Here is a 23972-nt window from a genome sequence, read left to right as displayed (position 1 = left end):
GGTCCCTGGAGGATGCTGAGGGTTGGAGCCTTCAGTGAGGAAGTCGAAGCTTCCTGCCAGTAGTGGCTGGTGATTTGATTAGGGGATTGGAGCTCCCTTCCATTAGTAGTTAGAGAACGAGTGAAGGTTGTAGCCTTCAGTAGGCCGACGCCTACGTACTAGTAAACATATCGGCTAGTACAAGAGCAAGGGGGTGTAGCTCCCTTCCAGTAGAATGAGTGAAGGTTGGAGCCTTCTGTAGGTCAGTGCCTATGTAATAGTAAAAAGATCGGCTAGTATAAGAGCCAGGAGGTTGGAGCTCCCTTCTAGTAGTAGCTAAAAAACGAGTGAAGGTTGGAGCCTTTTGTAGGCCGGCGCCTACATACTAGTAAACAGATCAGCTAGTACAAGAGCTAAGGAGTTGGAGCTCCCTTCCAGTAGCAGCTAGAAAACGAGAGAAGGTTATAGCCTTCTGCAGGTGGGTGCCTACATACTAGTATGAGCCTGCACCAGTACAAGATTGTAAACAGGTTTTTCTTATATTAAAAGAAGACAAAAGCGGGTGGTTTTTGTCCCGCATTGGGTTTCCACCTTAAATCTTAGTGTTCATGTGTGTTTCTTATGTGTGATGGTTTATTATGTTATTACTGCACATGGTTACTGTTTATATGGTTAATGAAGTACTGATGCATTGATTAAAGATCAACATATGATGAATTAACTGAATCATAAGTTTGCTGGATATACGCTGGTTGCTTTAAAGACAGTTGTGTGTACACGCGAGTTACCTTCATTGAAGTAGCGTATATAAATTAGAGTATGAAAAGAAAAAGTTATTCATTTGACTAATGTTGATTCACTCACCCCCCCCCCCCCCCTCTTAGTATTGTTTCCAACAATTGGTATCAGAGTAGGTCCTTTGCCAGAAGTTTGTTCGCTTGAAGGAGATTCATAGAAACAACGGGAAAGAAGCTAAACAAGAAAGCGCCTCAGACAAAGAAGACATCTCAAAGGAATAGTGACAGCAGGAGAGACAATTGGCCATTAGGTGGAAGAAAGTATTCAGATTTAGAATCACCTCAGATTGAAGATGAACAAGCAAAAGAAGTATCAGGTACAAATTTTTGGTCTTCTAGTGATACTTTTCTCCATTCAAGAAATGTTGAAGATATTGAAAGTGATCATGAAAGAAACATAGAGGAGGAAGTAAAAAGACTCGCAAATAAAATCAGAGATCAACAATATCTATTTAACAAAAGGGAGTGTGCCTTCAAAGAAGAAGTTACCAGATTAAAAGCTCAGTTGGAGGAATGAAACAAAGTAAGGAAGCAGTACAAGGAAAAGGAAGATAAATGTCAAAAGCTGCAGGATGAAGTGACATCATTAAGAAATGAAGTAAATGAAAAGAGTACAACAATCAAGAGACTTAAAGATAGATCCAGTTACTATGAAAGTCTTGAAGCTAAGATCGTCTCTCTAAAAGAAGATCTTGAAAATTCAAATAAGCAGAATGAAGAATCACCTCAAGCAGATGAAGAACAAGAAAATAAGATTCTCAAATTAAGGTAACAAGTGGAAGAAGGAAGAAAGGCTGAAGAAATCATGAAGAAGCCATATCTGGAAAAGGAAGAGCAATATCAGGTTGAGGTAAACATCTTAAAAGGTAAATTAGAAGAAAAGGATAAATTGTTATCATTTCAAGATAGTACTAAGATTTTGGATAATATTCTTAGTAGTCAAAGGTCTCCTACCATAAAAACTAGTCTTGGTTTTCATGAAACTGATGAAGGTGAATCTAACTCACAAGATGAGGCAAGGAACTCTAATGCAAAATCTAAAATTCTCAACAAGGAGATAAGAGGTCAACCCCATCAACAACCGAGGAAAGAAAGCCTTCAAAGAAAATCATTTACTCCTAACTATGGAAGTGATAGTCGGTTATTTCCTCTGATGAATAATGTTGAATGTTTTGTATGTCATAATTTTGGACATGTTGCAGCCAAATGCAGAAGTAGAATGGTTCAAGCTCATAATCGTCACACAAAAAGATCATCAACTTTCAGGTACTTTAAGGAATATTGATTTTCTTGCAATATGTTTGGCCACAAAGCCATCGACTGCTATAGAAGAATATGAAACATGTAAGATGTTATGCATGTAACAAGTTTGGACATATAGCAAAGGAATGCATGAGAAAATTTCGGCCACCATACAAAAAGGAGAAAACATCATCACACTCGAAGATATGGAAGAAGAAGGAAGTACAATCAGAAAGATGTGGCATAGCAAAGTATACAGACATAACAAACTCAGGGGGAGCTAAAAGTATGAAACTTCATAATTCCAATTCTCATACGTAGTTATCATGAAGACAAGTCACGTATATACCCGAGTTAGAAGCTGCACAGTCGCGTATATGGTGTTTTGAAGAAAAAGCAGTGGGACAGACTCTGAAAAAGGGGTCTGATATGGTTCAGTCAATTATCAATTATCTGTTCTGATTGATGATGATTACAGTCTGCTGATAATATGAAGAAGTGCTCTTGGCCCTCATAAGTTGTTAATGACTTGATGTATATCTGATATATGATGATGCCTTGATGATTCTTACTGATATTTGCAACGATAAGATTTGACAGTGAACAACTGGCACAGGTTTAGGGGGAGCATTTGCTTCTAATAATGGATTGTTGGCATTATGTTAGAAGATCTTGGTACATGAAGATAATTATATTGCTTGATCTACATAGTTGTTTGATTCAAGTAAATCGTTTGATGATGGACATATACAGGCTGTTGATCTTGATGTTGTTGACAGATGTTGATGGTGCATATCATATATGGTGTATGATGGTTGCTGATGACTATCATGGTCTTGTTTAGATTGTTGGTTCTTGTTATAAATGTCATGTATATCATTTGATGTAAAGGTCATGAAAAGACCTAATTTATAACCCCACTATGCATGGGAAGGATGATGTAATAATTATTGTATTTCTGTCATGTATAACAATTGGTATATCCCCACTTGGTTGGGTGATTGATGTATGTATGAGTCATTGGTCTTAGGGAAGTCATAATCACTTAGTTGAGTTACAGAGTCATGTTATTCTTTTGAAAAATATCTTTGCAGATTATGCATGGACAACATAATTAATATCAAAGAGGGAGAGTATCTTGGTTCACCCTTTGCCCTTGATGTCAAGGGGGAGAGTATCTTGGTGTTGTGGTTGCCATGAAGTCCAAAGCGGGAGATTGTTAGCATTATGATACAGATGTTGTCCTTGATGGCAACTCACATAGATTACAGTTCACAGTGAATAGGTTAACAACAAAGGATTACAGATCAGACTCTAGAGATTGAAGAAAGAGAGGTATATACTGGTTCATTTTGTCCAAGTAGCATATACACGCGGGTTAACAGAACAAAAGGAGCGCATACGTATGCACGCACTTTCACAGAAGGAAAAGTGCATATGGGATGGAAAATCAAGGTTTTGGTCCGAGGTATTGAGAAAGGCCTAAAACTATATAAGGAGGAGAAGATCATTAGGCCAAGGTGTGCAAGCAATGAATATCTTATGAAGAGTGAGATCAAAAGCAAATATGCATGTTATGGGTTTATGGTGCTTTGATTGATCTGAACTAAGGATGAACCTTAGTGGTTGATGAGGGATGGGATCTAATGATGAATCAGGATCAAAAGACCTGAAATGAATTATCATTATGTGGTTTGATCATGGATAGTCTATATCTGAATGCTAACGCATGATTTACACTGTAAATGTTCTGATCTAAGTATGACAGAAGTTTGGAATAGCTGTGAAGTTTTAATTTAGTATTTGCAGATCTGTACGCTGGTTTGATTTGATAAAAGCGCGTATACACACTGGTTCGACACATCGAAGTAGAGCATACATTATGAAATACGATGTTTGAAGTTGCAGTTGGTTCTGATTGTTCTGGGTTCTGCTCTGTGTTTTGGTGACTGTGTTCTGGTGACAGTGTTCTGAATCTTCAAATTGATTGAATGTGATTTGCTTCAGTGATGATGGGTTTTCAGTGATTGGTTGTATTCCAATGGTGATTATTTTGAGCTTCAATGTTGCTGATGGATCCAATATGAAAATTTGATGAAACGAGGCCTTAAGATTGTAGTGTTGTGTTCCAGGAGTATCCATTCTGGAAATAAATGAAACGTGGTCCCTGGAGGATGCTGAGGGTTGGAGCCTTTAGTGAGGAATTTGAAGTTTCCTGCCAATAGTGGCTGGTGATTTGATTAGGGGTTTGGAGTTCCCTTCTAGTAGCAGCTGGAGAACGAGTGAACGTTGTAGCCTTCAGTAGGCCGACGCCTACGTACTAATAAACATATCGACTAGTACAAGAGTTAGGGGGTGTAGATCCCTTCCAGTAGCAGCTGGAGAATGAGTGAAGGTTGGAGCCTTCTGTAGGTCAGTGCCTACGTACTAGTAAATCGATCGGCTAGTACAAGAGCCAGGGGTTGGAACTCCCTTTTAGTAGCAGCTAAAAAACATGTGAAGGTTGGAGCCTTCTGTAGGCCGACGCCTACGTACTAGTAAACGAATTGGCTAGTACAAGAGCTAGGGGGTTGGAGCTCCCTTCCAGTAGCAGCTAGGAAACGAGAGAAGGTTGTAGCCTTCTACAGGTGGGTGCCTACGTACTGGTATGAGTCTACACCAGTACAAGATTGTAAATAGGTTTTTCTTATATTAAAAGAAGATAACAATAGGTGGTTTTTGTCGCGCTTTAGGTTTCCACCTTAAATCTTGGTGTTCATGTGTGTTGCTTATGTGTGATGGTTTATTCTGTTATTACTACACATGGTTACTATTTATATGGTTAATGAAGTACTGATGCATTGATTAAAGAACAACATATGATGAATTAACTGATTCATAAGTTTGCTAGATATATGTTGGTTGCTTTAAAGATAGTTGCGTGTACACGAGAGTTACCTTCATTGAAGTAGCATATATAAATCAGAGTATGAAAAGAAAAAGTTATTCATTTGACTAGTACTGATTCACCGCCCGCCACCACCCCCCCCCCTCCCTTCTCAGGTATTATTTCCAACAAGTGGTTTAGTGATTGGAGCAGTTTTGATTCAAGAAGGAAACGCAATTGCATTCTTTAGCAAGAAGTTGAATTATTCTAAGAAGAAGTATTGTGTTTATGATCAAGAATATTTTGCTATTGTACAAGCTGTGAAGAAATGACAACATTACTATCTATTAAAGGAGTTTGTCTTATTTACTGATCATAAGGCACTGCAATACATCAACAACCAAGGTAAGCTTAATCAAAAGCATTCCAAATGAATAGAATTTTTGCAAAGCTACAGATTATTTTGAAGCAAAATTTTGGAAAATCAAATAAGGTTACATATGCATTAAGTGAGAGGATAATGTTATTGAATACTTTGTCAATTAAAGTTGAGATTGGAATGTATGAAGGAGTTGTATGAACATGATGCAAATTTTGCAAAAGCTTGGAAAGCATGCAAAGCACCTTGGAGTAGTAATGGAACTCCATATTGGATTTCCATATCCAAGAAGGATTCTTGTTTAAGAAACAAAATTTGTGCATTCCATGGACCTTGTTGCAACTAAATCTTTTTAAAGAGTTGCATAGTGGGGGTTTAGATATTTTGGTGTTGACAAAACCATAACATTAGTGAAAAAAAGATACTTTTGTCCTACTAACAAGAAGGATGTTAAGACATTTTTTGAGTGTTGTAGGATTTGTCAATTAGCAAAAGGAAGGAGTCAAAACACAAGGTTATATATGCTAGTGCCAATACCTGAGAAGCCATGTGAATATGTAAGTATGGACTTCATTTTGGGACATCCTAGAACACAAAAAGGTCATGATTCTTTGATAGTTGTAGTAAACATGTCTTCAAAGATGGAACATTTATTACCATGCAAGAAGACTAATGATGCTATTGAAGTGGTCATTTTGTTCTTCTAAGAAATTGTGAGATTATATGCACTACCAAGGAGTACCACTTCCAATAGAGATATAAGATTTATTGGACATATTTGAAGGATACATTGGAAGAAAATGGGCTCCAAGTTGTTGTATAGTTCCACATACTATCCACAAATGGACGGATAGAGCGAAGTGGTTAATCAGAGCCTTGGGAATTTATTTGAGGAGTTTTAGTGGAGAAAAACTAGGACAATGAGATTTCGTTTTGGCCTAGGCTGGATTTCCCACAACGATTTAATCAATAGGTATGTTGGAAGGAGTCCATTTTAGACTGTTTATGGAAGGTCACCAAAGGGAGTTGTGGACTTGGCTAAGTTGCTAACAATAGAAATAATGTTGATGAAAGTGAGCTTGCAAAGGACATGTAGGAAATACATGAGCATGTAAAACTAAGAATACAATAAAGCAATGCCAGATATAAGAAAGGGGTAGATTTGTGAAGAATATATAAGACTTTTGAAGAAGGAGGCCTAATAATGGCACTTTTAGAGAAAGAAAAAATTCCCAAAGGTACATATAGTAAACTCAAATACAAGAGGAATCAGACAATGTTGAGTCTTGTCGAATATTTCTGATAATTCCTATAAGTCAGAGTTACAGAAGAATTTTTATATTTCCTTGATATTCAATGTTATTGGCTTATATGAGTTTTATGAAGGAGAAGAGGATGTTGAATAAGGTACCCTGTATGAGTGGGAGAAACAATTTCCCGTAAGCTAACTAAATAATTAGAGTAAGTTTTGGCAAAGAGGGTTAGTAAAAGGACTTAGAATAAGGAGTGTTATGAATATTTGGTCAAGTGGAGAAACAAAGGTTTCAAGGATGCTTCATGGGTTTTTAAAAAAGAACTGGCACACCTGTGCGGTCCTTCCTCCGCTATAACATCTATAGTTGCACCTAGATGAGTTGGAAGCTCATGTTTTTCTTACTGCGAAAGTTTGGTGCAAGAGAATCTTTGGCATAAAGCAATCCGTGTTAATTGATTTTCAACTAGTAGTTTAGATGATGGAATAAGAGTGTTGCAACTCCACCTTCTTGCCACAATGTTGTAAATCTGCAGTTCTGTGAGTGTTGGTGGAGTGTTGCAACTCCACTACAACATTATGAATCACACCTTGTTGTGATTCCACATGTCTTATGATGAATTTGTGGAAAATCGGTAGACCATCTATGTGAGGGAATATTAACTAATTTGGAAAATGGATGAGGAAGTAGAATTGCCACAATTGTCTAGCTTCCAACTCGTCATTTAACATAAAGGAACATGCATAGGAACGGAAGGAGGAGAAAAAAGAGAAGATCATGGAGCTAGAGAGAAGGAACATAGGAATAAAGAAAAAATGAACAAATTTGAAGAATAACTAGTTGAGTATGATGGTGAAATAGATGGTGTGTGCATATTTATAGTGCAAAGTAGGAAAGTATGTAGATTGTAAAAATAATTTGGCATTTATGTGAATATGCAATAAAAAATGTTGTTTTCTCTTATCTTTTTCGTGTAACCCTTAGTTCCTCATTGCATTTGTTACCTTTTAATTTCTATTAACACTTGCATACAAGTAGTTGTGTGCTCCATGGGAAGACTAGGTTCCTATAGTTGGTTGTGTATATGATTTAAAATGGTCACTTGCATCATAATTATATCATTGAGTAATATGGATTTATTTTTAATTTTGATCTTAAAGTTGAACATGAGATACAATGGTATTCTTAACAATGTTTGATTGTCACAAAATATGAATTCAACACTTATTTACCATGACAACAATACATTTTATGCTTTGTTCTTTTAGTGAGCTATATATTTAATGTGTGATCATTATAGCTTTCATCTAGTTTTTTGGCAAGGATAAATGCCTTTGGTTGTCATGACAAGCTATGAATCCTATTTGTTGTAACACAACCTATGTGAATGTGGAGACCCCTGTCCAACTCAAATATGGCTTTAAGCCAACAAAGGTCCGAACTTGGGCCTATTAAGTGGCAATGACTTGTCTCAACAACAAGACCATAATTTAAAGGACATTTAAAATTGGTTAACCGTAAGGAGGACAAGGGGTGGTATTTGATTCACATACGTGCATAGTGGGAATTCAAAGAAAGCCTCACATGTTTAAATACTACCTCTTAGTAACCCCATGACCACCTTAAAGGGCCATAAAATTCCTCACGAGAATATCTTCGGTCAATGGTAAAAACTCATCATTTCTCATTATTGGATCCTAATTATTTAGTTTCTTTCTCCACACACACACAAACACACACACACACACACACACATATATATATAGGGTTTTAAGGCTACACTAGTATGGTCAGATTTGTTGTGCATTGATCCTAATATTAAGTTCCAAAAAAGCAATACAAATACAATCTATATAAAATTTCATCAACACGGTAACATTTTTCTCACATCAAAATATAACAAGGCTTGACTCCTAGTCCTTTATAATGATCAAATTTCCATTAACAACTATGTGATTGAGATTAGGCAGTTTGGCTGGGGCAGATTGGGTTGAGTTTATAGAAGATATTTTGTGCTCATTGCCTTGAGTGTCCGTGTTGCACCACCTAGATTTGTTGCACTTGAGATTGAATATGATGTATGCCAATACTCATATTTTGCATTTGTAGTTGTTGAGTAGAGAGAATGTTTATTAATGTTCAATTTGGATTGAGAGGCAATCTGTTTTTCTTCCTAATATTGTAATCTCCGTCCTCACATCCTCATCAACATCCCTCTATATTCTATTTGCACCTTGTCTTTTTCCTTTCTTTTCCTCCACCACAAGATAACACAATAACTGGTAGTTGCAAACCAAGGTACTTAATGCTCTTTTGAATTTGCTTATGTTGTGAGTTACTTCACGATTATCCACCTCCCTAGGAAAAATCCACCTCAAACCACCTAGGACTAAGAATGCATCTCATGCACTTGTTCTCTCATTGCACCTTGGATGTTTGCTGAACAATTTGAATGAGCACTTGAGAATTTCCAAAATTGATACACTGCCCTCCCACGATCCACAATCCATACTACCACTCTAGTTCGGGGAGTGTTGTATATCAAATTACATGAAAAGTCTTCCTTGATTAGCACCCAAATACTATCTCTTAACCTTTGCACACATGAGAGAGATCTCAGGAATGTCCATAACATTCCTCTATCTAATTGAATGAAGACCACCTTTATTTCCCATTCCCTGATTACTCCTTAAACTGTACCACCCTGTTTGACTTTGGCAACTCATAATGACCTCCACACTCATCCCTTGTGCCTATGAAGTGCCACACTTACGTATGCAAATAGTTGTATAACATTTTTTTTTAAATTGAAATTCATCGTCATATTTTTAAGGTAACATTGCTTCCTACAAGGTTTTATTGACCCTCAAAGTTCCAGGAGGGAATGATAAGCATTGATTTTCCAATTTGTCTACTACCCTGTTCAAGTCTTCTAAAACATGTGTTGACTTGAATGTGAGGAATCCACGAGAGTGATCTCAAAATTCTTGTGTAAACATGACAAAGCATAGCTTCCAAAGAAAAGGTTCCCAAAGCAAGATGATAGATGGAGTTATTAGAGTCACTTATTATAATTAGATATCTAACTGGGAAAGATCAAGCCAAGGCGATGCCTTAGAAGGGAGCATAAATTTCAACTTGGTTGTTAGAGTTTATGCCTAGGCTCCATGAGTATTCTAGTTCAATTTGTCCTTCGAGGCCAAAGAGAACCCTTCCCCCTCACCTTGCCTACCACCCCTTCTATATACATATATGCCTTTTGTTATTTTTCTAGTGAGTTATAAATCTCAGCATGCATTAACATGATACACATTATATTTGTTTGGGTTTATTAATGAAGCATTTCCCCATGGGATTGTAGGTGTCCAATATGAGAACTAGTGACTTTGACCAAGTCACCTTACCAATGTGTTGACAACAAGTGATTAACATACATACTAGTCAATGATTTGATTAAGAAAAACATGTAATTTTTAAAAGTTTTTTATTTTTTATGTTCCAAAACGAAGACATTGAAATTGCACGCCATAAATATATCTGAAGGAATTCATGTTTGTATATATTCTTGTGGATATTGAAGCATTTAATATAGCTAATAAGTTGGGTGAATTGTGTCTAGATACTATGATACATCCATCTAGACTTGGGTTTGATATGTTTTTTGAAATTATGAAAATTGAGGATGCATAATTAGGGTATGAGCAAATGGAGTTAGATTACCACATTCTAAGTGAACAATGTACATGTAAAATTGGTCTATGATAAGATCATTTTATGTATATATGCTATTTTTTAATTAATTTTATGCATGATACAATTGTTTGCTTAAAGAGTCACATGCATTCTTGAGGACTCTTAACTACAAGGACCATAAATATTTGACTTTATTATTTATAAATTGTTTAATTTTAACATAAAAATATTCATTTTAGATCGTCCTAACTTAGGGACTCTATACTAATCACCTCATACATTTGATGTTTGGACATGCCATGACACAAAATATTCTATGAAGTCATATTATATTCTGTAACTCACTTAAACATTAGATTCTAGTACCTTTATTATAGATAAATTTCTTCTTAACCTAGAGTCTCAATTAACAATGCTTCCTTAATTTTTTGTGATTTTTCTAACGCTCCTCTTTCTATTATCTATCTCCATTGTTACATTGTGTACCTTGTTCCAAATCTATTGTATTTTACTTCTAGAGAAGTATTAAACTCCCATGTATCATATTTTACTAGTATATGTATATATATATATATTTTACGAGATATTATTAAATGACACAATATTCATTTTTATTATTATTTATTAATAATAGATATTTTACTAATTACTTTTTTTACGAGATATTATTAAGTGATGCACTAATTTGTTTTATTTTTATTTTTAATTAATAATGGAAATTGGTCATGGAAATGAATGTTTCAAACACTTATCAATGCTCAAATTTAGGTGTGAATTAGAGAATAAATAGTTAGCAAGAATCTTTTTACAATTTTATAAACTTATTACTTTACATTATGATATTTTTCAAGTATGTTGTAGAAACTAGTCATTTTAAATTTAGAGTATATATATATATATATATATATATATATATATATAGATATATAGATATATATATATATATATATATATATATATATATATATATATATATATATATATATAAAGTAAGTATCTTACCATAGTTATTTTAATTGTTATAAATTTATCATTTTATGATGATGATGGTTAACGTCCGCTGAGACCAAACATTGGTCTATCAGACCTAAAGAAACAAATTATTTATTTTGATTTAAGATTTTATTCCTATGTTCAAAAATCTTGGAGAGAAGCCTCCCGAGCTCACTATAATTTTGACATTGTAAAAGGCTAGGAAGGTCAGTATTGTAACAAAGATTGTGAAACTGAGATCTAATGTGGTTGTACGCGGGGCACTCTAAGAGGAAGTGGTTTTCATCCTCGATGTTCCTATTCTCACATAAATGGCAGATCCTTTCCATCCATGGCGTTTTAGGAACTACCCAACGACCTATTTCACTAGGGAGCTCATGAGAATTCGTTCTAATCTTTGCTATATTAATTTTCTTCTTTGAGCTAGTTAAAATAGAGAGATACTTTTGATCTTCTAGGGTGGGGTTGATGACCTTCTTATAATAACTTAATTTTCTTTTAGCTGCTAAATATTTCTCCCACCACATTTTTTCTTTGAACTTAGAAGTAACAGTATCTTTAATGTTATTTATGTTTTGCAATGCATCATTCTCGTTGATCTCCCAATAGTTTAACCAGGCCCTTGTGTCTTTATGCCACCCGATTGAGCCTTAGGTGGTTTTGGCTGGAATTTAAAGCTAGCTTAAGAAGTCTATGATCGTCTATGTTATTGAGTTTCTGCTTGTACAACAGAAACCTAATCATAGCTAGGCTCTCAATAGGGGAAAGACCTGCTTCTATAAGGAGAATAGGATAGGGTGTATTACTTTTAATTTTCAGGTTATAAGTTATAAAACGCTTCTGGATTTGCTCAATCTTTCTCCATGATTCTCTAGAGATGCTGCAACCCCAAACCTCACAGCCATATAAGATAACAGGAGTGACTAAAGTTTCAAAGAGGAACTTATTTTTGTCCCACATTACAAGGTTTGCTGTTTTACAATTATTTTCAAGACCAAAATAAGCTTTCCACCCCCCATTAATCCTTTTGTCAATGCTATGGCTCCAGTTGAGCTTGTGATGAATATCAATTCCTAGGTACTTGTAATAATACACTTCCTCCAAGTTATTATTGTCATACATAAAATTAGCGTAAGTGTCCTTCTTGGATTTGATAATCATAACTTTTGTTTTGTCAGTGTTAACAGTCATACCCATGGTAGAGCATAAATCCTTAAGAATCCTGAGTTGCTTATCAAGATTAGATGGGCACCTTGCCAAAAGAACAATATCGTCAGCATAGAGAAGAAGGATGACGACTATCCCAACTAAGATCGTGTCATCACATCTTGCTTCCTCTAAATAGCCTTCGAGCTTATCGATGTAAATGCCAAATAGGGTAGGGGAGAGGGGGCAACCTTATTTAACTCTGATGTTACACTTAATATCTTTTGACCACCCCTCATTGCTCTTTAGCTTGGCAATTACATTCTCGTATAACCTTATAGTGGCAACTCTCAACTCGAGAAGAACCTTTAGCTCTTCTAGTCTATTCCAAAGGTTGTATCTAGGAACCGTATCGAAAGCCTTTCTAAAGTCCACAAAGCAACAAAATAAATTGGATTTATCATTACGACATTCCTCCGCAATGATCCTAAGCGTAATGAGGTGGTATGTTGTTGAGTGATGCCTTTTGAAACCTACTTGGCCTTTAGCCTGCTTACCTTCACTTTCAAGCCATATGCTTAACTTCTTTTCCAAAATACTACCATATAACTTGGCTAAGAGAGGGTTGATCATAATTGTTCGATAATTAGAAGGGTTATTTGTATCCCCACTTTTAAAAATAGGGATAATGAGGCTCTCAGTCCAAGGTTTAGGGAACCCTTACTTCACTGCTTGATTGAAAAGCTTGTGAATGTGGGGGATGAGGACAGGACCTCCAATTTTTAAGATTTCTGCTTGGTAACCTTCAATGTCCTTAGCTTTCCCATTAGCGAGGTGATTAACCCCAAACTTAATGTCTTCTAAAGAGAAAACTTCTTTCGTTGTGAGCAGGGTTTCCAAATTATCCATGACATTTGGAGATTCATAAAGCTTTTTAAGATAGGAATTCCAATCGCGAAGAGCAATTTTATTATTATCTTTAGTCTTCCTAGTCATAATCTACCTCCAAAATTTCTTAGGAGATACCGTAGAGAGGTGTAAGAGATTCTCCTATCTTTGACGAATGCACTGCCTCTTTTTCCTTTTAGTTAGGGCTTTGTATATTTTTATCTTGTCCATTTTAAGAGATTCATCAACAACTTCCTTAATTGCTCTCCTCGCACTTTTACAATCTTTGTCATACCATGGATTGGTTTTGCTATTTCTTTTATTATTTGAAACTTCAATTGAGAACTTGTTAATAGAATATGAGAGGGTTATAGTAAAATTATGATAGAGGTCTTCTATGTTGTCTATATTAGATAAAGGAAGCAAATTAGTTTTTAATTCATTTAGAAAGAGATCATTTTTATTTCTATCAAATATTAAGTTCTTTTGCCTGTAAGTATTATTTTCTGTGGGAACTCTATGCATGACAAAATTGAGAGTTATAAGTAAAGGCCTATGTCAAAGTCAGGTTCGTGGTCATTTAAGATGTCAAAATTTATTATTTCGTTGTATAATGGGAGATCGGAAATAACGTAGTCTACCACGCTGCTACCAAGTCCATGGATGCAGGTCATCTTGCTGGAATTGAGCCACTTCTTTAGACCGTTGCAAATTATGAGATCCTGAGCACTACAGAGCTAGACTAGCTTCGACCCAAACAAATTTTCCCCGAGGTCTTCAGAGCTCCTTTTGTACCTACTAGCCAAGTAGGGTCTTCGTTTAACCAAAGAAGATTAGGGTTGGAATGATTGCTTAGAATAATAGCTTGGTTGTTTGAAGTTCGAGCATTAAAGTCACCTATTAAAAGGATATTACCGTTATTCCTTAGGCCAGAAATATCATTCTCTAAACCATTGTAAGGGTTAGTTTTATCTAGATTCTTCTTCTTATAGAAGTTAGAATTGGTGGGGGGGAAAATAACATATTGCTATGTAGGACTTTTTATTATTAATGTCTATGATCTCTATCCAACTATATTTTTTGTGAGGGTCGTTTTTATAAATCCTAGCATGGGGGGAGATGTTCTTCTTAATGTAACAAGATATTCCCCCAATGCCTCTATGAGAGGATCGCTTGTTCCAGGTAGACCATAGCATAAAGCCATCTATGTTAGGGACTTTAGATTCTTCGTGCTCCCAAGTTTCAACAAGCAAAATAATATCAACATCATTTGAAATCCAACTTAGCTTGGGGCCTTTGTTCCATGGGAAGCCTCGACAGTTCCAAGAAAGGATATGGAGCATGTTTAATTGCTATTGATTACTATCTTTTTGGTTTCTATCTCGAATAAAGGCTTTTCTATTTTTTATTATTGCCCATTTTCCTTCCTTTTTAGCTTCTTTTACCTTTTGAACCTCCTTTCTTAATTCTGTTTGATCTTCTGGAATGAGATCTTCATTTATGAATATTCCCGTTCCTTTTAGACTTGAGGTTTTACTAAGTATGTCGTACTTATGATTAATGGAGCTCACCTTTATGTCAATTAGTCTTCCTTTATTCTCGGTTAATTTTCCCAACCTTGTTGCTTCTGTGAGACACACTGTTTCAATTTGTAATCTATTATGTAATTCTGTCTGGGCTAAGGCTAAAGTATATATATATATATATATATAGATATATATACATTTTTTTTTTTTTTTTGTTTTTTTACTAGCTTGGGACTTATTGGATAGAAAAAGACTAATCCACCTAAAATGCTTATAAGCAAACCTTTTAAAATATTTTTTAAAAGGTAGAAAAAAACGCCAACTAATTTTAATAAAAAAAATATGATATTCCATCATTATTGTTAGCTAATTGAATGGAATTACTATAATGATATTGCTTGATAAGTGAAATTATCAAAATATTTATAGATTTTACAACTCAAAATGGAAAAGCTATACATCATTGTTAAAATTCATAATACACTTAGAAAAACCAATAATTAATATCTCTAATTATACAAACTACCTAATATAAAAAATAAATAAAACACAAATTATATAATATAAAAAATAAATAAAGCACAAATTTTATCTGAAACACATTTTTACAGAGGTGAAACACATTCTTACAAAATCAAATTGGGTTTGGGAGCCGGTCTAATAATTATGCTGAGCTCCTTACACTTAGACACCTGCTGCATTTTTCCCTCTCACATAACTTCTGTTAGATTTATGGAGATTCACAAATCATCATAAATTGGTTCAATGCTATTAATCAATGTCATGTCATTACTCTACAAAACATTCTTATTGACATGCTAAATCTCAAATCAGCCTTTAATTTGATATCTTGTCAACACATTCACAGGGAATACAATGAGGATGCTGACGGGCTTTCCAAGGAGGGCTCGTTACTTCCCAGAGGCTTGTGGATAATTACAGAGCAGAAGGATGGAGAAGTCTATCAATACCACCATAGACCGTACATAGATCAGGAATATCACAGGGTGGATAGACCATAGGCATTGCAGAATGTTTTTGTTATTTCTCTTGTATTCAAAGTGCATATATAGAACTAAACATGAATATTTATTTTTTGCTAATTGCATCATAGACAATTTTTAAAAAATGGCCGGCAAGGTCAAGTTTTGCGAATGCAAAATATGTATATAGCTCTGGCGGACAAAACCAGATAGCGCATATGTGCACAGGCATCTATTACATGTAATTTTTCTCATATAATGGAAGATTACGATTTTTCTCTTCAGAAAAAATATAAAAATAAATAAATCACAAATATATCTCAGTCTTAAAAATATACACTTAAAAATCTTAATGATGTGATTAATAGGAAACACATTTTATCTACAACATGGATCACAAAAGTCTCACATCTAACAAAATATACCCCTGTTTTTTGTTTACTATTTTATTTGAAGTATTGCTCCACCACATCCTAAATACACTTATGTTTTGTTTATTATTTTATTTGAAGTATTGCTCCAACACAGATTAAGGAGTTGTTTAAGGAGGAGGACTTGGCTGGACTGTCAAAATGGGTGGAATTCGGTCAAAAAAAAATTCCAAAAAATTATGAAGTAGCAGTGTTTAGATTATGGAAGAAATGGAGTTAGCACCATCAAAAACCTCTTGACCATCCAAATATTGAAGATTAACAATTATAACTAAAATTTCTGGAATGGCTAGAATTTCCAAAAATTTCATGGAAAAAAGCAGTCTGGTTAGACTACGGCCCAGATTAATACCTCTATACCTCTATGTCTATGTTGGAATTAGCCAATTCTGTGTATACCAAATGATTATATGAATATGGCCGTGGCAACTCCTACGAGGATTTGTACTGCATATAAAATTCCACCCCGTATCGAACGCCTCGGATACCTAACGTCACCCTGGCCTCCATTTCATGTGGCCATATCCACAACAAGAGGTTCGTTCAATTGAGTCTCCGCGCCTGCTCCTCAGGCAACCAATAATTTGATTGACATGTTTAGGGTTTCATTTAGGAGGTGTAGAGTTTCACGGGCTGAACTTTCTGCGCCTTTTGCACTGTTAGCACTTTCAAAATACTTGTTGAATAGTATCGCATTTCTGTTGGTGTAAATGATTCAGTAATGCTGTTCATCGTTGATACTTTAAAGTTTGGCTATGTTTTACAAGTGCCTTGGGTTTCAAAATTGCGACCAGTTTGTTGGTTGGCTAGTTTTTTAATCGGTGTTGCCCATTGTTTGAATGTGTTTTGGCTAAAGGCTTTTGAATTCCTGTATTTTATTTGTCGATCTTGGCTACAAAATTCTGATATGTCAATATCGACAGTGGTATATCGTCCGATGGTGCTTGTGAATAGTCCCGCTTACTTGCACTCGAGAGCTTTGTAAATTTGAAAGCTGGCTCTGGGAAGTAAATCCTGTTAATTGTGTCGTGAATAACCCCGCAGCCATAACAAGGCGAGATGATGCCTTGTCATTTCGAAAGTTGGCTTTGGCAAGTAATGAATTACTTGCACTAAAAGCTTTGTCAATTTTGAAAACTGACTTCTAATATGTTTGATAAGTCCATGCATCACTCATATTCATAACAATTGCAAGTCTCAGTATGCAGTTTTAGGGCATTATGTTTTTTTATGCAGTTTTAGATGATTATGTTTTTTTTATCAGACCAAGTTTATTCATGTTCATAATAATTGCAAGGCTTAGTACTACAGTTTTAGGTCATTATGTTTTTTGTAACACCTAAGTTACATCGTAATAAGCGTATGCTCTATATTGCAATTTTTTTTTTTGGTTACATTTAATCATTCTTGTTACTTTCTCCCTCAAAGTAGTTTTTTGCAAATTTACAGTGTATGGTTTTGATTTTGACCTGGGAAAGCTCAAGCATGAAACCTAACTTCATGCTTATTAGACAATGAAGTTTTTGTCTTGGCATGGCTACTCTGTGGAGCGTGCACTCTTTGCAAATTTGTAGTGTATGATTTTAATTTTGAACTGCAGAGGTTTAGGGCTCAAACCTAACTCTATGCTTATCAAATAACCAAGTTTTTTGCGGGGCATGCAAGGTCTGCACTGTTACCTTATGTGTTTTTGATCATCATGGTTTAGCTTCCTATGAATAATTTGGCTTGTAGTATTCCCAGTCACATGGAGTACTCTCCAAATCAACCTTCCCCTAGCAGTTCCAATAAATCTGTTTGGACAATGGTTAATTATAAAAGCTCATTGGTCTACCTCTGCTTGTCTTGTGATGAATGAATGTCATTACTTGTTGTACTTGACATGGATGCTGATAAATATTATGCACTGTAACAATATTTTTGCAGATTTCCAATATATGATTTTGATTTAGGGAAATTTAGGGCTCAAACTCAAGTCCATGCATATCAGACAATGAGGCATGGGATATCTGCATGATTTGCTTATGCATTTTTTGTTATCATGGTCCGGAAGCTTAGGGCCCAAACCTAATCCCATGCCTATTAAACAACTAAGTTTTTGTTGTGGCATGGAAGGTCTGCACTTTCAGCTCATGCATTTCTTATCATGATGATCAAGCACTCTACTAGTAATTTGGCTTGTAGTAGCTCCAGTAACTTGGGGTGCTCTCTAAATCACCATCCCCTAGGAGTTCCAACAAAGCTGCTTGGGGGAGGGTGAAGTATAAAAGCTATTAGTCCATCTCTGCTTGCTATGAATGTGTCACTTCTTGTACTTGTCATGGATGTGGATAAATGTCATGCATTGTCATGATAGTCTTTGCTAATATTCAACGTATGACTGATTTTGAGTTGGTGAAGTTCAGGTCTCAAGCTAAACTTCATGCTTACCAGACAACCAAGTTCAGACTGTGGCATGGAATGCTTACATGGTCTGCAAAGCTCAGGGCTCAAACTTAACTCCGTGCTTAACAGACAACCAAGCTTATACAGTGACATGGAATGTATTCATTTTCTGCTCATCTGTTTTCTACTATCACGGTCTACCCTTTTATGATTGAATTTTGTTTGTGGAGTTCTGGTTACTAGGAGTGCTCTCTAAATTACCCTCCCGGAGAAGTTCCAACAAAGCTGTTTGGGAGCTAATGAATTATAAGAGTTCATTACTCCACCTCTTTTGACCTTTTGATATATGAAATTATGAATACCATCACATCTTGTAACAAATTTCATACATTGTAACAACATTTCTTCCACATTGTTTGTTATCATCCATCCATGTTAGGGTATCTTTGCATTTTATGATTTTCTAGGTGTAGTCTCTTATGTCTTTTTATAGTGGAGGTTATGCGAGCTAGTGCTTATTTCCTGGATGCCCCTTATATTTAGCAACTATATCTCATACTTGCCACCCTTGTAGAGAGGGTGGAGTGAACCTTTCTTCATTTTTACTGCAGTTTGTGGCATACTTTGCATGTAACTTAACTAGAAACTGAAGGTGAGGCACTGTATTTGGTCAAACCCCATAAAATACTGTTTCTAGAATCTGTTTCTGATTTCTTGATGAGTAAGCTGTTGCTTGAGAAACCCACTCTATTACTGATGAAACTTGGTTGTTTATTCAAGAAACTATTGGTGTTCTTAAGAAAAGTATGCCACCTTCCAAGAATCAAGAATATAAATGAAAAAGAAAAAAAATTAAATTATAAAAAAAGGAAAATGGAACTAAAACTTTGAAACCCTAAACATGCTAAAATAGTTTTAATAAAGTCACGAAAATATATTTATGATCATACATTTTGTGTAAAGAATACAAGAGATTGGTTGCTACAAGACCCACTACTAAAGTTTGAGAGCATTTGCAAATTCCTATGTGACTGTGTCATGGTTAATGGTCACTGTTACCCACTAAAAAGTGAGTAACATAGGAGAAATTTTTCTCCTCCTTGGACAGACAGCCAACCAGCAACTTTATTGATCAACACTTGGCATGATGCCATGTACCCTCCACATATATATGCTCTAGTCAGATTTCTCTCTCATCCGCCATTCCTCCTTAAAGGAAGGTGATCATCCATTGATAGGTACTTTAACCATTTTGTAATCATGTGCTTTTGCTTATTGTTTTGGGGCATGCTAATACGAATCAAGGGGTGATCTAGATGATTGATCAATCTTCACTGTATTCTTGTTCCCTCACTTCACTTGGATGGTTAGTCTTTGAACCTAGTCGAGTGAGACCTCCTCTGAGGCCTTAGGGTTATAGATAGGACACTATTGGGGAGGCTTTGATTGAAGTAGCATGCTGCCCATGATATTCCATACTTGCCACTTCCCATTATTCACTCTATTCCATATTCATTCTTCAGGTTGGTGGTCATTGGTCATGGGGATTGGCACCTTCTCATCCTCATCCTTGAGTTTGGGCTAAAAAACATTGCCTTGGAGGATGATGCAGTTAAAAGAATGTTAAAAACAAAGAAATCCATAATAAAAGGAAAAGATAAAGTGCAAAATATGGTTGGGACAAAAGTTAGTGTGTGGGAAAAAGTCTAGCATGAGCTCTACCCCCCTCATCAACCATCACATGGTTCCTAGAGCACTTGATGCTTTGCACATAAAAGGGAACCCGTGTATTGCTCCAACCCCAATGAGCAACAAATTGCCTCATCTTAAGGGGTAATCAATGCTAAATCTCTCAAATGCAAGCTTAGGCTCCTGAGTTATGCACCCATATCAAAACATTATTAGAAAGAAGTAAAAGGTGCACCAGAGGGGTAGAAAAAAGTGGGTTGAGGGAAGGGGTAACTCATGCTTCCATGATTTCTCCCTCCTTACATTTATACACTCATGATGTTGGACCACCATTAGCTAGTCATTTGGTTATGGCACCTGGTCGTGAAGTCTTGCCCACTCCATTGCCACCATCTACACTTGCCACATGGACTGATGGGTTGACCTAAGACTTTTCACTTCCCCTTGGGGGTTGGACACACCTAATAGGGTTATCCATCTAGCCATCCCAAACACAAGAGAGGGAACACCTGTATGGGAATTGGTCTCGTTAGATATTTGAAGGTGATCTTTGTTTGAAGTGTTTGTTGTGCCCCTAACAATAAGTATGGTCCACTATGATGCATGCATGGTTTTTGTTACCTATGTGAAATACCGTAAACCTGATTCCTATTGCAGCACTTGGAAATAATTCTCCTAATTGTTAGATCATTTCTTAACAATTTATTTACTGTTTGCTACAACAAATATTGGATCAATCACACTACAACCTACACAAATAAACTGCGGAAGAAATAAACACTAGAAGAAATACTAGCACACACACACATAAAATAACACAGTTATTTTTGGACCAATGTCCCCGGAAAAACCCAACTCGGGAAAACTAGTGCAACAATTGAGGGTTTTATTATGATGCAATAGTGAAATAAACTGAGTACTTTTGGATGCCAAACTTGACAATCCTATAGAGAAATATTGGCAAGAAAATCTAGTGAAGAGAAATTCCTCATGCCACAGGTAAATCCCGACATTGACCTCAACTCAAATTGAGCCGTCCAAACCGCCTCTGTGCAGTCACTGCGTCACCCTAGTGTAGTGGCTGCTGCTCTCAGCTTGGAACAACTTCTCCTCAACCTGTCTGATCAGCTGCTGTCTCGGAAAACGTCTCTCCCGAACTTTGGAACCTTTGCCCAACTTCTGGCACTAAAATTCTGCTTCTTCCCAGCAATTCGACTTGCCTCTAGAGGCTATTGCGCTGCTCTGTGTCAGCCTCACTGTGGCTTTTCTGCCTCTCTGCAAATGCACTCACTGGAACTAGAATCCTTCCTCCGACTTCACTGTCCCTGCCCCTCTCTCATTGCGTCAATTTCTCTGGCTCTCCCTCTAGCAATTGAATGCTGCTACTCATGAAATTGATCTGTTCATGAAATCGAACTGCACAAGTGATTTCTCCAAGCCCCATCGACTTCTTATAATCCTTTGTTGAGACTTCAACGACCAAGATTAGATCTTAATCGATGGCTAGGATTAACTTGAAGTTGATTCATGTGAATTTCTAGAACATTCACTCCTTAACTTAATTAATTTTGATCAATTAGTCAAATTCCCTAAGTTTAGACTTAGGAAATATTTAAAATCTAACTAATAATCTAATTAAGTCATTTCTAGGCAGAATTTCCAGAGCGAGTTTTGAGTTTTGGAGATCTTATGCATTCTAGCCTCTCAAAATTTCAAGGCTAGAACACATTCGATGCTACAAAAACTACCAACCTAATGATTGTTGATTTACATTTTGATCTCGAGGAGGTTTTGTCAAGTGGTCTACGTCACAGTGGCAAAAGCTTCTAGAGGTGATTGCCCCACCTCCTCAAAAGAATAGTAGAGGTCGTACTATCCATTACAGAGAGAGATTGACTTTGATGATGTAGTGTTTCCTACCTATAGCAAAGTGTTGGGCTATTTGAGGACTTCACATGTTGCTTGACACTCGGAGGGCCCCCAGATGTTGAAACGCTGAGCCCATGATGCTTAGTAATGGAGATATTGATGATGTGCCTAGTGGACCTAGGACGCCCCTAGGCTGTCCTTGACATTGTTTAATAAGCATCACTTGATCTAGAGCCTAGATGAGGATGGTCATCCTTGAGATGACATGGGAGGGCTTATACATTATCTTGAAGCCCCAACACTTGAGATATTTGATGCCACATCACTCCGTTTCCCCTTTTAAGGGTGACTTAAAGCACTTTGGGCATGACTTTTTGACATGGAGGGACTTTGGTTTGCACATGATTGTTGAGCCACTTCATGGAGTATGGAGCACTCCTTAGCCCTTCTTTCACATTTCGAGGGCTTGTTGAGCTTGTTACCGCTCAAACTAGCAGGGGTCCTAAAAGGGGATCCTTGAAGGGCTACTACCAGGCTAAGGGCAACAATGGAGCGATAACTCACTGTCACCTCGGCTAAGGCTCCCTACTCTTTACGAACTTTCACCAATGGGAGGGGACCCGTTATGATAAGGATCAAGAAATGGATGGACCAATGATAGGGTGAGGGGTGATCTTGGGAGCCTATTCACAAGAGAGGCTCAAATATGTGGCTTGCTTGTCTTGGAAAACAAGATGGGAGGCTCTCAAGGAAGGGCTTGGGGAGGATTTCAAGGGTTAGATTTTGAGTATGTGTCTAATAAAGGAGATTCCTAAGCCCTAGAATTCTTGTGGAAACTTGGGTTCGAGGTGATCTTCGAAGAATTAACCTTGATAATGCATGGGACCACACTGAACCAAGTGGACCCGAGGTTAGGTCAAGGGGATCAGATTTAACAACCAATGATATGCTTGACCTAATTAGGGAGGGGAAAGAGATCAAGGAATGAATTTTCAATGAAAGGCAATGCAAGGATCCTAGTGAGGTTTCTAGCCTAAGGGAAACCAAGGGCAAGAATTGGTCTTTGAGCTAGGGCTTGCGATATCTCAAGATCCCACTGTTGGAATCTCATGAAATTTGGAGGGCTTCTTGAGGATACACCAATGTAGTTGTGGACCAAAAATCAAAGTATTTGGATGGCTAGATTGTGAGATAATTGATGCCCTAGGTGACCTAGAGGACTAGACCTAGAGAAGAGGAGAGGGGAGAATGAAAATAGGTTTATGGGTGGACTAGTGCCTAATCCTTTGAAGAGATTGGAGTCAGGTAGAATTATGACTATGGACCTTTGAATTTTCTAGGTCAAGGAGGCCTCAAAGATAACTTTGCTTGGCACTAGGGCAACAACAAAAGCAACTTCAAAGACTTTATACTTCGTTTTGCAAGATAGATGGCTTATCAAGATGAATTTCAGTAATGAAACATCTCTAGGAACATTCATTCATTATACATGGCCCATACATGATTCATTCACTATCCAGAAACAAAAATTCCACAACTTCGCATAAGAGGTGCAACAAATAAGCCCTGATATACCGAAATCCCAGCAACAATGTATATGACAAAATTAGAAAGAAAGAATAGCGTTAAAATGTACTTACATGTATAAGAATATATCCAACCATCCAAAAACTTGCCATCAAGAAGCTCCAAGACATATGAAAATTATCCAAACATCAAAATTCATTCCATGCTCCAAAAATTCGACCTCCAAGAAGGGTAGAAAAAATCTCTAAAGAGATACAAGTTCCAAATCCAAGTGATGATGTTAAAATGAATCCTCATCACTTCTATTTATACGCTTCTAATGAGTT

General features: G+C 36.4%; 1 protein-coding gene across 2 annotated transcripts in view; it reads left to right on the top strand.

Annotated features, from left to right (window-relative positions):
* The first annotated feature begins 16424 nt into the window (after positions 1-16424).
* The window catches only part of LOC149176107 (uncharacterized), a 175753-nt gene continuing 168205 nt past the window's right edge, over positions 16425-23972 (top strand). The window contains exon 1 of one of the 2 annotated variants that reach the window (XM_089419858.1): positions 16425-16713. In XM_089419858.1, coding sequence (XP_089275984.1) covers positions 16587-16713 — 127 coding nt within the window. In that variant the 5' untranslated portion in view covers positions 16425-16586. The remainder of the gene's footprint in view (positions 16714-23972) is intronic. The other variant, XM_089419859.1, reaches the window with a different exon arrangement.

This window comes from Pinus tabuliformis, chromosome 4_1 (assembly GCF_031772625.1).
Source record: "Pinus tabuliformis cultivar Carrire ecotype Pingquan chromosome 4_1, CPIR1, whole genome shotgun sequence".
NCBI lineage: Eukaryota > Viridiplantae > Streptophyta > Pinopsida > Pinales > Pinaceae > Pinus > Pinus tabuliformis.
The sequence above is the reverse complement of the archived record's forward strand: the minus strand, read 5'-3'. Positions and strand labels throughout refer to the sequence as shown.